Genomic DNA, 15328 nt, shown 5'->3' on the forward strand with positions numbered 1-15328 from the left:
CTAAAGCAAATCTGAGTAAGTTGGACCAATTTTATTGTTTTCCCGCTTGTATTAATTTTACATTGCACAAAATTATCTTATTTAACTGATTTGAAGAGAAAAATACGAAGTTCCACATGAAGCCAGCATAACACATTTTGCCTAGCAGGACCCTCATCAAGTATTTTCAAGCTTGATATTTTCAGTAAGAGCTTAATTTGTACTTATGTTTCAGAGTTCACATGTTTATATGAAGCTTTCAGACATCTCGATTCCAGTTTAGGGTTTATTTGTGTACAAAAATATATTATAATGGAAAAAAAGCATTAAAAGTTCTCAACTATATAAAATTACAAATATATTTTCATAAAAGCAACTTTAAATTAAAATCTGAGCTATATCTTAAAGCAAAATATAGCTGTAATGCTTAAGTTCTTATTCCAACTGCTGCAAAACAACAGAAATGATGTCGCCAGTTAAATATTTGTAGGAGTTCACAAAGGTTATGTTCAGAAGGTGATCATCTTGGGTAGCAAAGTTATCAGACAAGGGCAGCAGTTCTCAGTGACTGATGTCACTTATCCTTCAGAAGACATTCCATAGGCAAGCATAAGACCAAAGATTCATTTCACATATCTGGAAATAAAACCCAAGAAAGATCATTAAATGCTATATTAAATAGGACTGTCACCATACCAGACACCCCAGCATATTAGACTGCCTGACTGGCTAAAATTATGCTTCTAGTTAACATGAGAGCCAAAATGTTTACATGTAAAAAAAAAAAATTAAAGGCAATTACTCTTCTAATGACCACATTAGACTTGAAAAGACCTCTGTACAGAGTTCTGTGTAACTTCAAGCATATCAAGACAACTCCAAAAAACATGCTATCATATGGAAGGCAGACTTCCACTCCTCCCCCCCTCAGAATTTCCCTATATGATCACTGTATGGAAAGATTGATGAAATCACTAGGGATTTGCTTAGCTGGGGTTATTAAAAAAAAAAAAAAAAAAAAGAATCTGCAAGGAAAGGGGGGAAAAAAAAGACCCAAAACCTCACTAGAGCAGGTGGCAATCCCTTCCCTTAGCTTTGATGTGCATTGCAGAGGACAATGAAACCTATACAGTATAGGCAGCCCCTCAAGCAACACAGCTGTGCAAGATACAACAATGTAAATAGTTGCTGGTGTGAAGTTTCATTGTTCTACACAAACCTTCCAAAACTCACAGGTTCAAAAAAGCAGTCAATCAGATTTCAGTGGCAAAGATGGAGTTAGCTCAAGCACACTCCCCTAACAGAAGTCATGAAACTAGAAACTTATTTTAAGTAAGAGAAGTAAAACCAGGATTAAGACGACAGGGAATTAGGAAGCTTGTACGGGCAGCTGTCTTCAGTTAAGTCCAAGGCAGATGGCAAAGGCTTCAAGAATTACAGGGAAGGGAAAATACCTCATGAATCTAAGAAACTCTCACTTGATAGTTTGAGTTAGCTTTGTTCATGCTGCTATTTAGGTCTAGTCCTACATATGTTGTTTTCCATTCTATAGTCTGGTTCCATTAAAAAAAAAAAATAAAAAATGAACCAAATGTGTCCTTAAAGGCACAGGAAAAAAATAAAAGGGCAGAAAGAATAGGCAGGTACATGGCTGGGACTGAGAGGGCAATTTGGTAGGGGTTGTTGTTTTTCTTTAAAAATCATAATGAAGAATCTAGTACTGTAACTGGAAAATGCAATTTCTAGATAGTGACAGAAGTGATCTCAGCTCCAGTCCTGGTAAAGAAGCACAAACAGGATTTTTGATATTTAACACAAGTCAATAGGTACAGACATCTGCTCCTTAACTCCTTCCTAAAGCAAAGTCTAGAATAAAAAGGTTTCCCTCACTTACAGTCACTCTTCCAGCCACAGCTTCTAAATGAAGAAAGCCTCCCAATTTTTAACTGAGTTTTGAGTACTTAAGTGATGTTTACCTGATGTATTGCATCAAGGTGGGGTGAATTGCAGCTGCCTTAGAGCTAGTGACAGGGGTTCACTGCAGTATCACCTTTGTTGCACAAGCCAAACTTAAACTACGTGCCTTGAACGTCCAGGCGGAGACTAGGTCTATTTTACCTTCTTATCCACATAATGATGCATAGGACTAACAAACTAAAATGAAGTTAGGTTATACAAAAGTGTTACTACCCTTCCCTCTTTCCCCAGTACACTGACTTCCAGCATTCTTTGACAATACCAAATGAGATGCAGCCTACTAATTAAAACCTACTCACTTGCTAGTGTCCTGTCAAGATCGGCAATGAAGTCCTCCAGTTCTTTTGTGTCTCCAAGCTTTGCTGCAAAATAAGAGTCAGTGCTGCTTAGACATGACATGTTTCTCTGTCCAGAAGAAACACTGGAACCACACCATCCCTCAAATCATTTTCAGTGGTATCAAACATGCTGTGGATTACATTCAGGAATGTTAAACAGGGTTGCTGCAACATCCAAATGCGTTATTAGAAAATAGGAGATGTCTGAGTAAACATTCTAGTCTTTTTAATTTTTCATTTGACAGAAGCAAAGCAAATAAATCCTCTGTTTAGTTTCCTTAAAGCAGAGGTTGAAGTGTGGGGGAAAAAAAAAAAAAAAAAACCACAACCAAAACTGTATACCAGCTCATCTGTGTCCTTGCTACTACAGGAGCCTTCCTTATTGCACCTATACAGATACTGCATTCATGGCCCTAATGAAACCACACCCAGTTAGCTCCCAGTCCTATCCAAATCTAATCCTCAGTATCACTGGTCTGCTGGGAGGTCAGATCCTTTGATCTTGGGTCCAGACACTGCAAACTTGGGTCCAAACATCCACAAATTTCCACTCCTGAGAGCACCATTGATTCCATTCAGTCTAGTTTTACTGCAAGTGGCTTCCTTATCTTATTTCTGTGTTCTCTTCCAAGCCAGTTCCAATTCCATTTCTGCCTTTGTCTTATCAGGAAGAACATCTTGACTCTTAGTGTAGTTCCTTGCAACTATTTCCTGCCAGTTTAACTTAACTTTTTTGCTACTTGTTATTACCTATTACTCATGATTCCTCCCTAGTACCATGAAAACTGGAAAAAGTATTCAACTTGGAGTTTTTATGACTGGTTACTGCATAGAAGACATGAAAACACAAAAAGTCCTAAAGCATGCATCTGAGAAGACTAGTTGTAACGAAAGCACCATGTAGAACAGGTCTGTTACTGTTAATTTATTGGTATGTCTGCTGCAGAGTTAGCCTGAATGAAACAAACTTCTGGGAGGTTAGTGCAGCTGCAAGACAGAGGCCACTTTGAAAGAAGGAAGGGTTGTATCAACAGTGCAAGGTCTATATGGATCTAAGTAACTGTGTTAACTTCAATGGCAGCATATGGCTTCAGAGGAGTCACCTACAGCACACCCTGGCATTCAGGGTAAGTATTTCTGTATATAGATGGGACAGTTAAGCTACTTAGTTGCTTCAGTAAGAAGTGACACAAGTTAGTTCTTAAGTGAAATATTCTGTAAGCAGTATTACAATTCCTCATCACCCAAAAAAAAAAAACCTTCTAGAGTTTGGTGTTACAAACCCAAAATATATGCCAGATGCAGTGTCCTATTGCTGTTTATTATCAAAACAATAATACTTGAATCTGTAGTGTAATTTTGTGGTCATTTTCAAAATGTCAATGCACACATGTGAATCCTGGCCTACAGGAAGACTCCTGTATGGTCAATAATTAGAAAGAAATGCCAGCAATTACAATTAAGCATACCTTTACATGGGGTTACTGATGGAGATGGCAAGCTCAGAGTAGATGCAGTTGGAGAGTTAAGCTTTTCATCACTGAGGCTGAAACTATTTCTGTAGAGTGAATCTGCACCTGTAAAAAAGTTACATCATAAAGTAAAAGATGTTTCCTCAGCTGGAGGCTGATTTGTCCATTTGTTTATTCCATGCTAGCTTCCAAGCCTAGCTCTGAAAGTTTTTGTGAGAAGTTTCAGCTTGGAATTTCTTCCTCTTTTGCATGCATGGCTGGGCCCACCACAGTACTATATCTGCAAATCCTGTTCCAGCAAACACCCATTCTACCTATGTGCAAACATGAGAAATGATGTGACATTTGTCACCTGAAACTATTTCTTACACAAGTTAGCCACCAGATGGTATGTCTTGTTTAGAAAGAAGAATATGCTTCTTCACAGTAGCTTTTTATTGTAATGTCTTTATCTCCACTCTTAAGTGTCTGTTCTCCTGTTTGAACCTGAGCAGATCAAAACCAATCCTCTTGAATCTTTGGATATTAAAAAAAAAAAAAATCTAATGAACACAATGCAGAACTGATATAATTTTAGATAGAGAATGAAAAAGAACAAAACCACCTATTTGTAGCAGTAACTCCTAAAAGAAAACAAAACAAAAAAACAACCCACCATACTACAATCCTAAAAACAAAAAGAAAACCCACAAACCTAAGGAGTTTGACACTGCTCTTGCAATGTGTCACCAGTGCACCCTACAATATGAACCCTGTACATTAATCCACTGAAAGTGACAAGTTAAAAAGGCAAAATACATTTTCTCCTGAAACCAGCTTATAAAGGCCATCTTCCTTTCCAGACAAGATGCAAGCCCTAGTGACAAGAAACTCAGTGGAAAACCCTAATGGTCAGTACAAAACCCCAATGGTCAGTACAAAACCCCTAGCACCACAAAAAAAGCCAAATAACTTGTGACACCTCATGCAAACACTGAGACAACAGACCAAAGACAAAACACAGGTAACACACTTGAAAAGAATAGAGTAAGAAACTCCAAATGGTTTTGTATTTTGAATGAGTTATAAATAACTAAATAAATAAATGCTAGAGAACAATGGCTACAGAACTGAGTGCACTGTGCAATCTACACTAGTAGTATCCAGACACCAAATGTCATGATGCTAGTAATTTCTGTCACAAACCAATCTCATAAACCAAACCCAAATCTTCTGTTCCTCTTGAATTTAGCAGAAACTAAACCTTCTTTTTGTAAATACTTGAGGAGAACTCAGATTGCAAAGTTCCAATAAGCCATTTAAACTGGCTGCAAATTATTCATGCACTTATTTATATCTATGTACACATCCATGCTAGCAGTCACCTTTGATTCTTTGTACAGATCTCTCCTTATTCCCTTCTACAAGCAGCTGGAAGTACTGCCTGCTTACCCTACAATGTTTTGAAACCAGAAAATGTTATTTCATACTGGCTTCTTACACTAGGGAATGTTTACACCTAGTAAAGAGAAAACAACACAAGACTGTTGCTTTAAATATCTGAATGCTTTTCTTCTAGTTTCAAATGGTGAAATGTTTTCACAAGTCAGTGTTATCCTCTGATGGGTTGTAGCATTAATATTTTCAGCAAAAGGAGCAGCATTTATCTTTCTCAAAAAGCAAACCCCATGCTTTAGCTACTGGCTGTGGCTTATACATTCCAGCAAGCAGCAGAAATTTTGGTGGTAGGAGGAATGCGTTGAGTCCACCATCAAGGTCATTGTAACTGCTGAAAACAATGTACTGTTAAAAAAAATACCTGTGATATCTATCGCACAAAAATATCTGCTTTGGCAAAGTGTGGCTGTAGGGCAGAGAGCTCTGGGAAAAGGACACTTCAGTCCTCATGCTCTACCAGCTGCACAGCCAAGATTTGCTCATTCACCTCTAATAAGGGTCCCTGGAAGATTTCCACTGCCACACAAACACAACATCCTCTGCAACCCAATAACCAGAGGCTGATGCCAGAACCCTCTCATCACTGCTGTCTCTACTCGTTCAGCATCTCTACTTTTCTCCCACTGCAATTCAAGATTATCTGTCCCTCATTACTTATTTTTCACTTTGAATTTTTGATTCTATTGCTTGCATACATATAAAAAATGTTTTTTAAAAAACACTCAGTAAATACTGCCTCCTTAAAACCACCAAACAACTTTAAAAAAGAAAAAAAAATCTGAGACTTAAGCTATGGAGTTTACTTACAGGAGTTAAACTAAGCCAGTAACTGAAATTAGGGGGTTGGAATAAACATGGGTGTACTGTACTTTGGCAAAGTAATCTGTAGTTAGTATTGACCTTTGCTGTTCCAGTATTAAACCACAAAGAAAAACCACAGAAATACCATTTAAATATAGCAATTGAAAGGCTCTGGGCAGTAATTGACTGAAGGAGGAAAACCTCAAACTTTTTCATTTTAAAACAGGCAACAGAGAAGTTTATCTGTCTGACTTAACATTATGCTCTTTCTAGTACCATAGCTCAGGATACAGTTTTAAAGAGCGGTGAAGTTGGAAACACTTCTACCGCAGTTTTCAGTGAGGAAAGTTTTAGAGGAAAAAATAAATCACATCCTGTAAGTCTTCAGAGAGGAGTTTTAAAATTCCACTTAAGTGTCTACAAGCCATTAATTTTTAAATTAGTAGTTCAGTGTTTAATGAGCAGACTGCACAACTTATTCCTAGTCAGAATATAACCTACTTGCCAAAATAATAATTATTAAAAAAAAAAGATAAAAATAAGAAATTTATAATGCCAATAGCAGAAGTGAGAAAAATTCATGATGTAAAGAGCTTGTTTCACCATATGCATGCTGCAGCCCTCAATGATAGTGTTTATTTTTAGAGTAATCACAGTCACACTTGGCAGCAAGTTTTATTTTTGGTGGGTTTTGCATAGCTAACAAACATCTGTTCCAACTGCAAAAAAAAAAAAAAAAAAAAAAAAAAAAAAAAAGAAGTCACACCTTTTCATTATCTAAGTGGCTAGACTTCATTATTTAACATTATTTCAAATCAGTCACAAGGAAGTTGTCTGGGAAGCCTGAAATTCAGATGTAGAAGTAAGCCTGAAATTCAGATGTAGAAGTGTGCCTTCCCATTATATACGAAGCTTACCTTTCCAGTCCCACCACACTTACTACCTGTCAGGCAGTGTTTCCAATTCCAGCCTTCCTCTTTACTAATGTTCCCTTTCTAAAGTCTGCTAGAAAAATATATACTGAAGAAGCAACAGGAAATCTTACAAACCCACACATTTCTTGTTAAATTGAAATAGCAGAAGTCTGTACACCTCAAACTTCTGGGGTTTCTTCCTATTGAATGCATTAGTAATTTAATAAAACATTATTTCTCAGAGGATTTAAGGCAATGTAAGATGATGAAAGTTATTTTGCCACAAAAATCTTACTGCATTTTTTCATTATAATTATTGCATTGCCTTCTTGTTAGTAACAAACCATTAGAAGTTTGCAGAAACAATCGACCTCCTTTAAATCTCCTCTTCATCATGCAAGACTGGGATTTGCTACTAAGACCAAAGGCTTACCTACCTCACATTCTCTCTCTCATAGCAGATGCCTACAGAAGAGTTTAAGAGCAGTGCAGCCATGCACTAACAATTTCAAGACGAACAGCCAAGTTCTAGCGATGTGCGGATCAACATCTTTTCTAAGACAGCAACAGCGTCTTCACCTACAGCAGGCCCCAGCAGCCCCATCCCTCCCATTGTGACTTCAGTTTAAGTATGCAAACTTTTAACATTCACAAGACCTTGAAGCACCATATTTTACAGTTTAACTATACACCATGAGAAGAAACAGCTCCTCTTTTTTCTTTGAAACATTTGATTTCCTCATACTGGGTGAGGTAGCAGTCACTCAGGGTTTTCTGGAAGACTAGTTTGTCCCCACCCAAGTCATCTCTCCTTTGTGCTGACCCTCTCCATCTATTCAGTCATTTGGAAACTATTTCATTTCTTCAATAATTTTTGTTGCCTTTTTCTATACCTTCTCTACAAACGGCTACAAATATAAGCAGGCTTTTCAGGAGGAGTGCTGCAGTATTGACAGTGGCTTATGCTTCATCTCTAGATAGTAGAGGCATTAGCACAACCACATGGAGACCCATGGCATGTAACCACAAAGGTTTACACTACACCAGGCTTTGGGAACTGATGGATATTGCACAACCCCTTCATAAACCTGCACCTGCTTCAATTTGAAATTGTAAAATTGTGAGTTCTAGGTCTTCTGTTGTGCTTAAAAGCTAGGAGGTATTTGTCAGAATGCATTTACACTCTCCTATAACTATGATAACACTGCAGGCTGTATGAGTGCAAGAATCAAAGCTATACTATTTACTTCACAGTGCTGTTAACAGCAAGGCTGGAAGCTGAACCTGTCTCAAGAAAACACATCAGAGCTAGAAGTGTGAAACATCTGAGAGCACAACAGCAGGTTTTGGGTTAGGTTTTTGGTGTTGTTATATACCTTTGGCACAACAAACGTTAAAATGTTTTTCTTCACAACCTCTCAAAGCCCAACTTTCTACTCATTACCTTAAGCCTAAACTTGGAAGGCTGTCCTGACATTGCCATCTGCTAACACAACACGCTGCAGTGACATACAGTTTACACAAGCCTGCACTTGCCTTTGCAAACAAGAAGCAAATGAAATCTTTGAGAGTTCATCAGTATAGCTGCATCTACACCGAGGGCTTTTTGCCAGAACGGCACTCACTAACACAAATCCTAATTTATCACAATCAACATATGCTCTAAATAGCAAAGAGTTCTACGGTATCCCTCAACTTTTAAGTTTCAGTATGATTAATAACCTAAAGTACAAAGCTATTTTAACTTTGATTCAGTTGAATATGTCAAGTTGAAACTTAACTGATTCCCCTCACAGTCCAGCAACTCAAGAATGTCTGTTGGAGCAACTCACACGTTGCATCATGATTTCCAGCACTGAGCTAGTCAGCTGTTGTGGTTAATGTAATGCTTGTGGGCCAAGTACTAAGATCATTGTGAACATCTGCACATGCAAGCTTTCCCATTACTGTAAGGTCTGGAGTCCATTGTGCTATGTACAATACTTAACCATAGCTAAGACAGACCTTGTCCAAAGATCATTTAGTTGAGTTCCAGGGTAACACAGAATCATAGAATCAGTCAGGGTTGGAAGGGACCACAAAGATCATCTAGTTCCAACCCCCCTGCCATGGGCAGGGACACCTCACACTACATCAGGCTGGCCAGAGCCTCATCCAGCCTGACCTTAAACACCTCCAGGGATGGGGCCTCAACCACCTCCCTGGACAACCCATTCCAGGCTCTCACCACTCTCATGGGGAAGAATTTCTTCCTCACTTCCATCCTGAATCTCCCCACTTTCAGCTTAATTCCATTCCCCCTAGTCCTATCAGTACCTGATATCCTAAAAAGTTCCTCCCCAGCTTTCTTGTAGGCCCCCTTCAGATACTGGAAAGCCACAAGAAGGTCACCTCGGAGCCTTCTCTTCTCTAGACTGAACAGCCCCAACTCCTTCAGTCTCTCCTCATAGGAGAGGTGCTCCAGCCCTCTGATCATCCTGGTGGCCCTTCTCTGGACACCTTCCATCATGTCCATATCCCTCTTGTAATAGGGGCTCCAGAACTGGATGCAGTACTCCAGGTGGGGTCTCACCAGAGCTGAGTAGAGGGGGAGAATCACCTCCCTTGACCTGCTGGCCACACTTCTCTTGATGCAGCCCAGGATCTGGTTTGCTTTCTGGGCTGCAAGTGCACATTGACAGCTCATGTTGAGCTTCTCGTCCACCAGCACCCCCAAGTCCCTCTCCTCAGGCTGCTCTCCAGCCAGTCACTGCCCAGCCTGTATTTGTGCTTGGGATTGCCTCGACCCAGATGCAGGACCTTGCACTTTGTCTTGTTGAACCTCATGAGGTTGGCTTGTGCCCACCTCTCCAGCCTGTCAAGGTCTCTCTGGATGGCATCCCTTCCCTCCAGTGTGTCTGCTGCACCACACAGCTTGGTGTCATCAGCAAACTTGTGGGAGAACCAAATATTATTATACCTATTTTCCACAGTAGTGTCTTCAAATTTTTATTTTTTTCTTAAGAACCTGAAAATGGTAATATAAGAATTTCAATTAGTATTTTGGGAGCTAGCTCCCTTAAGAGATTTTAAGGTTAAAAGCAATATTTTGCAGGATTAACTATATTGATAAAGATCTTTCAAGTATTTGTTAAATAGGCTCATCCTCATGTCAGAAACCCTGGGAAAGACTTTTCTCACCATACTAAACAATATTGTTCTGAGTATGATCACTTGATATCTGTTACTAGCTTCTCATAAAGTTGAATTTAAGGTTTAAGGACCCCGAAACAAACAGTTGCAGTAGTTTTAAAATATTACTTCCCCTTACAGTCCCACTTGAGACTCAACACGTATCAACACAGTGAGTGATCAGAAGATACACAAACCCACAACCTTCAGCCACATCAGTTAGGAGGATTAGATTAACCAACAAATAAGGATAGCACTAAAATACAATATCCTGAACTATTCTGTACATACAGACTGTGTACTTGGAGTAGTCTTGGTGCTGGATAACAAGATTTTTGCAAAGAGAGTGCTCACAAACTATGTGAGTTCAAGCTATCTGCAGATACTGTTGGAACTTCTTTTGCATTGCTACAGATTCATGTTGTCAGAACTTGCTCATTCAGCCCAGTTTCTCCTTGATCCTGCAGTGTTGTTTAAGGGAAGCATTACCTTGGGAATGATAGTCACATATTCAGCACTACACTTGCTCTGAAAAACAGAGACCAATGAAAATGTGAACCTAGGGGGAAAAAAAACAACCTTGAGTTTGAACAGAAAGAGCCTGGGTAAGTAGGAAACTCCCTGCATTTATTCTTAAAATAGATGTAGGGAGCGTGGCTGGATTACATCAGATATTGGAGCCTGTTTTATAAAAGGAGCTCTTCATAAATCTGCTATGTTTTTCCCAATCCAACTATAACTTCAAAATAAGAAGTTGCCTGCACTGAATGACGTGTTTAGGGAGAAGTGTTCTACTGAGCCATTTCTGAGAAATTAGGAGAATTGGCTGTTTTTCTGTTTCCCCCTTAAACATACCCTCATTGTGTTGGATGCTTACAGGTCACTCTCAAAGCACCCTCACGGTCCAGTACACATCAGTGTCCAGGAGACACTGATTTTGATATCTCCAGAGCTACCTTTCACTAGGGAGGAACCCTAGCACAAAATGGAATTGGGAAGCTTGACAAGTGCCTCACACAAAATCCTTGAGGACTTCATATAGAACCATCAAACCCTGTCTATCCTGCTATCCCATTAACATCTTGAACCTAAATCAGTGTGGATAAGTGATCCAGATTTTTCTTTTCCAGCTCTTCCAGAAGATCTGGTTTGTCCATTTACATGAGCATGCTATATCTCACCAGGTCACCTGTCCTGCTAGAGAACACCATCATCTCCTCCAAAAGTCCTTCCTGTCAATCTTAACAAAGCAATTGTAAGCAGTGTTTAAGATTTAGGTTTTCTGAATCATGGCAGATACACTAAGTAGCTACAGATGATTTTATCAATGCAAGAAGAATGAGTTTTGATACTGTTTGTTGAATATTTTTTAATGTTTTTTTCAACAGTAGATTATTTCACCCTATCATTTAAGTGTCTCATTTATGATAAAAGAGCATGTGAGAAGTTAATGTATTACAATACTGAAGACTACACACAAAATAGTAACACTAGGGTGGTATTGCTGTAGTTAATAATAGACTTACATGGATAACAGCTCACAGACTTCATCAGCTTGACTCAGTAAAGACAGACCTCACCTGACTCACCCTTAGGCATCCAAAAGGCCAGTGTCCAGCCTAAATTGGGCATGCATTTCCAAATCCTCCTCAGGAGAGAGATACTTACAAGGAGTGATTCACTCACTACATTACGAAAGAGCAGAATGACATCTTGATCCACATATCTCCACTGACTACAGAAAAAAAACCCAAAGGCACTGCTAGGCAAGGTATCCAAGTTCAGGGCAGGTAAAACATTATCTGTCAATGAAATGAAAAGAATCCTACCCATGATGATGATGAAATAAAGGGTTCTGATAATGTGGAGAAGCTGTGCTTTCACAGCTTAAGTGCTAGGAAGATTACACAAATGTTTTAGTGCTAAGTCAACAGAACTGTGCACTAAATCCCTGAACTAATAAAGATGTGCCATAGAAATTAAAGGAGCAATTTTAATATAAATAGCTGAAAACCAGCTAAGTTTCATAAAGCTTAAAGTTAGGAACTTTAAAATGGGGTATAGTTTATTTTTAGCAGAACTTACTTCTGACAAAGTTGCCCCGAGTCTACTGCTCCCAAGGAGAGCAGCAGTTTCCAGATTCATTGTCTAGAAGAGGAAAGATGTTTTCTTTCCCTGACTAGCAAAAAAAACCCCAAACAGGTAAAACCTTTTTTCAAGTTAGCGAGAAGAAAAAAAAAAAGGCAAACAAACAAAACAAAAGCCAACAAACAAAACACAAATAAACCCCAAACAAATAAAAGAAAACACACCAAAACACCCCCCACAAAGCAAACAGCTTAGTTCCAGTCCTGTGTTTTCTTGCTCAAAGCAGGTCCCAAGTCAATACCAACACCCACCCTTATGCTATGTTCTGCATGCGCGAGTTGTGTACGTCTAGTATACTTGGACACAAGTTAGCTTAAAATTATCAGCTTTGAAACTGTGACAACACTAAACCGGAAACCTGGATGAGTTTCCATCTGTTCTGGAAAGCACACTTCAGTTCACTCTCTCCTAAATAATATTCCATCTGCCCAGATACAACAGACAGTCTCTGTTAACCTAAGGCACATCTTATTTTTAAGACACCGGAATGCCTCCTCGGTGCTTTAGCAGCCGGCTGGTACCTTTACCTTCTCCCGTAGCGATTTTTTTAGCTCTGTCTGCTCTGAAGCACAGCCTTCATGTGGCTTCCCTCCAGCAACTCTCGCCCTCCCTTCCCTTTCTTCTGTTCAACACCGGGAGAACAAAACCATCACGGTCGGACCTCGTATCCTTATATAAGACTTCTAACTTCAAAAGTGGGTGTTCTTTTTTAAAGAAAGACAAATTTCTCGCTCGCCGGTCCCTGCCTCTCAAGGCGAGGGACGCGCTGATTTAACACGCGCTTTTAATTTCCCCTTCAGAGTCGGAGCATGGCCGGAACCGGCGGACGGACTGATACTCACTCTCCGAGTCGCTGAGGCCGCTGCCGTCGCTGACGCTGGCACTGCTCCGCCGCTTCATACGCTCCAAGTGCTCGCCGTAGTAGAAACGGCGCCGGCCGGCAGGGCAGTTGAACTCCGCCAGCACCGCATCGAACTCCCCCAGCGCCTCCGCCAAGTCTTCGCCGCCGTTCGCTCCCAGAGCTGCGGGGCAGGGGCAGCAATATCGTCAGGGCCGGCCGGGCGCCGCCCCCCCCGGACCCCTGCGCTGGGAGGAGAGACCCCACCGCCCGCCCCCGGACCCCCGCGCGGCGCTGGGAGGGGAGAATCTACCTCCTGCCCGTGCCCCCATCCCAGCGGAAAGAAGGGGAAAGGGTCTTGCCACCCCCCTTCAACCCGCCGCTCCCACCTTGACCCGTTGGCCGCTGGGTCTGAGGCGACTTCATGGCGATCGCGGCGGGTGGAGATGCCCCACCACCGCTGTCGCCCCTGTTTCTCACCGCCAGCATGACCAATCCGGCTCCGTCACCGCCGCCGCTTCTTATAGCCCGCCCGGGCTGGGGGGCTGAGGCGGAGGGGGCGGGAGGGGGGAGGTGGCACCGCGGTCTGGCCCGGCCCTGCTCTGCCCTGCCGGCTGCGCGGGATCTGGCTGGCGGTGCAGGTGCGCCCTGCCGGGGCGGGGATTGAGGGGCTGAGCCACGGTCTGCAAGCGAGCTTCGGTGCTTGGCCAGAGGTTGGGATTTCCAGATAGCTCGAGTCCCTGTCACAGTTCACCTCTACCACAATGGGAAGTATCGCCCCTCATCCTCTGACCATCACCCTGACGGTGCGGTCGCTTGTTGTTTTGGCTGATTTCAGTTTGCTACTACTTGTGGCTCTAAAGTCTGCACTTGGTTCGTGCCGGTCTGTTACTGGAGGGCACAATGAGCACCAGTAGCACACCGAAGGAAAGAATCTCACCAAAACATACGACTGGATCATCCTTACCCCCTACGGCTTGTCGCCGTGGGTACAGAGCAAGACGAAGATACAGCAGCCTGCCTTCTGTTGTTTGGCTTACATAAGCCACGTTGAGCCTGTGGCTCCACATACAGTAGGGCGTCGCTCAGCCGTTACTGGGAGCCCCATCGCCATTGCTGCCGGCCCACTGCCCTTGAGCTGTGCTGGCATCTCTCTGTGGTGGCCTCTATCTGTGGTTATTGCTCAGCTCGACTCATTAGTGAGCTGTGAACATGGCGACATGAGCAGCTGGGTTGGTTCCTTAGAGAGGGTGACCTGAAGAGAGGAGTGGGGGGGGGGGGAGGGAGGGAGGGAGGAAGGGTGGCATGGGGAGGTGCTCAGATACAGGAAACCGTGGCCCCCCCGTCTTATCAGACAGGATGCTTTCCAGTGGAGAGGTTTCCTTATTCTTTGGAGGAAGATAGTAACACTCCTGAAGTCAAGTTAACCTGATGTTTATACATGCCATAGCTACTGAATGTTGGTTTTGCTCTCTCTCACTTGTTTTAAACAAAAGCTGCCTGAGGAGTGAAAATACCAGTTCTTTTAAATACCCACTGGGGTAGACTCTGTCATCTTTAGTTACAGCCAGCAATATGAAAACAGGCATCAGGTGCAATACTATGTGATGCATCAGGAACTGTGATTACATTTGTGTGTTGATGAGAATATTAAAATAGGAGAGTTGAGGAGATGGAAAGGGAAGGGAAAAAAAACTCTCCAAAACTTCTAGACACTTTCAGACATGTTGTCATTGCTCCTACAAGACATAAAATGAGAAAAACAGTCCTCTAGACAATAAACCATCTGTATTTAACAGATTTGTTCACCTCTCCTTACTGGCTGATATGGAGGTATTTATTTATTTCTGCAGTGGATCAAAAGAAACTCCCATGGTGAAGTTCAATTGTTATTTATTCTGCAGCTTCCTTCTTTCTTGCGGTCTTCCTCTGTTTTTATTTTTGCTAATAAAAATGGCTACAAACAATCCTTTTTGAAGACAGTAGTGACACAGATGGAAAGCAAAGTTTAAAAGTAGGGAACAAGGAGATGGGAGGGCATGACGTCAAGAGCATGAGCAGGATGAACGACAACAGACATATGGTAGAAAAGAGATTTGTTGTGTGTGTCACTAGGTAGAACTCACAGCCTCAAAAGAGAAGGATCTGGCTGTGCTGTTGACATCAATTAATTTTTTGCCCAAGCACCTACACATATGATCAACATTATGGTCCACACACATCCCCATCACACTCTGATTATTTGATTCCACT

General features: G+C 41.5%; 1 protein-coding gene across 1 annotated transcript; it reads right to left on the reverse strand.

The window, feature by feature from the left end:
- Positions 1 to 572: 572 nt before the first annotated feature.
- On the reverse strand, positions 573 to 13501 carry RGCC (regulator of cell cycle). Its single transcript, XM_054389526.1, has 5 exons — positions 13465 to 13501; positions 13080 to 13259; positions 3764 to 3871; positions 2256 to 2318; positions 573 to 615 (listed from the first exon to the last, which is right to left on the reverse strand). Exons 1-5 carry the CDS (start codon positions 13499 to 13501, stop codon positions 608 to 610), a joined length of 396 nt encoding a protein of 131 aa, XP_054245501.1. The 3' UTR covers positions 573 to 607.
- Between the last annotated feature and the right edge of the window lie 1827 nt (positions 13502 to 15328).

The sequence above is a fragment of the Indicator indicator genome, chromosome 1 (genome assembly GCF_027791375.1).
Source record: "Indicator indicator isolate 239-I01 chromosome 1, UM_Iind_1.1, whole genome shotgun sequence".
Classification (NCBI taxonomy): domain Eukaryota; kingdom Metazoa; phylum Chordata; class Aves; order Piciformes; family Indicatoridae; genus Indicator; species Indicator indicator.

Coding starts and splice junctions, on each gene's coding strand:
- RGCC (XM_054389526.1), bottom strand. CDS start 13,501: ATGAAGTCGCCTCAGACCCAGCGGCCAACGGGTCAAG. Junction 13,260..13,464: donor CCAGCGGCCAACGGGTCAAG/GTGGGAGCGGCG, acceptor CCTGCCCCGCAG/CTCTGGGAGCGAACGGCGGC. Junction 3,872..13,079: donor CGGCCTCAGCGACTCGGAGA/GTGAGTATCAGT, acceptor ACTTTTTTACAG/GTGCAGATTCACTCTACAGA.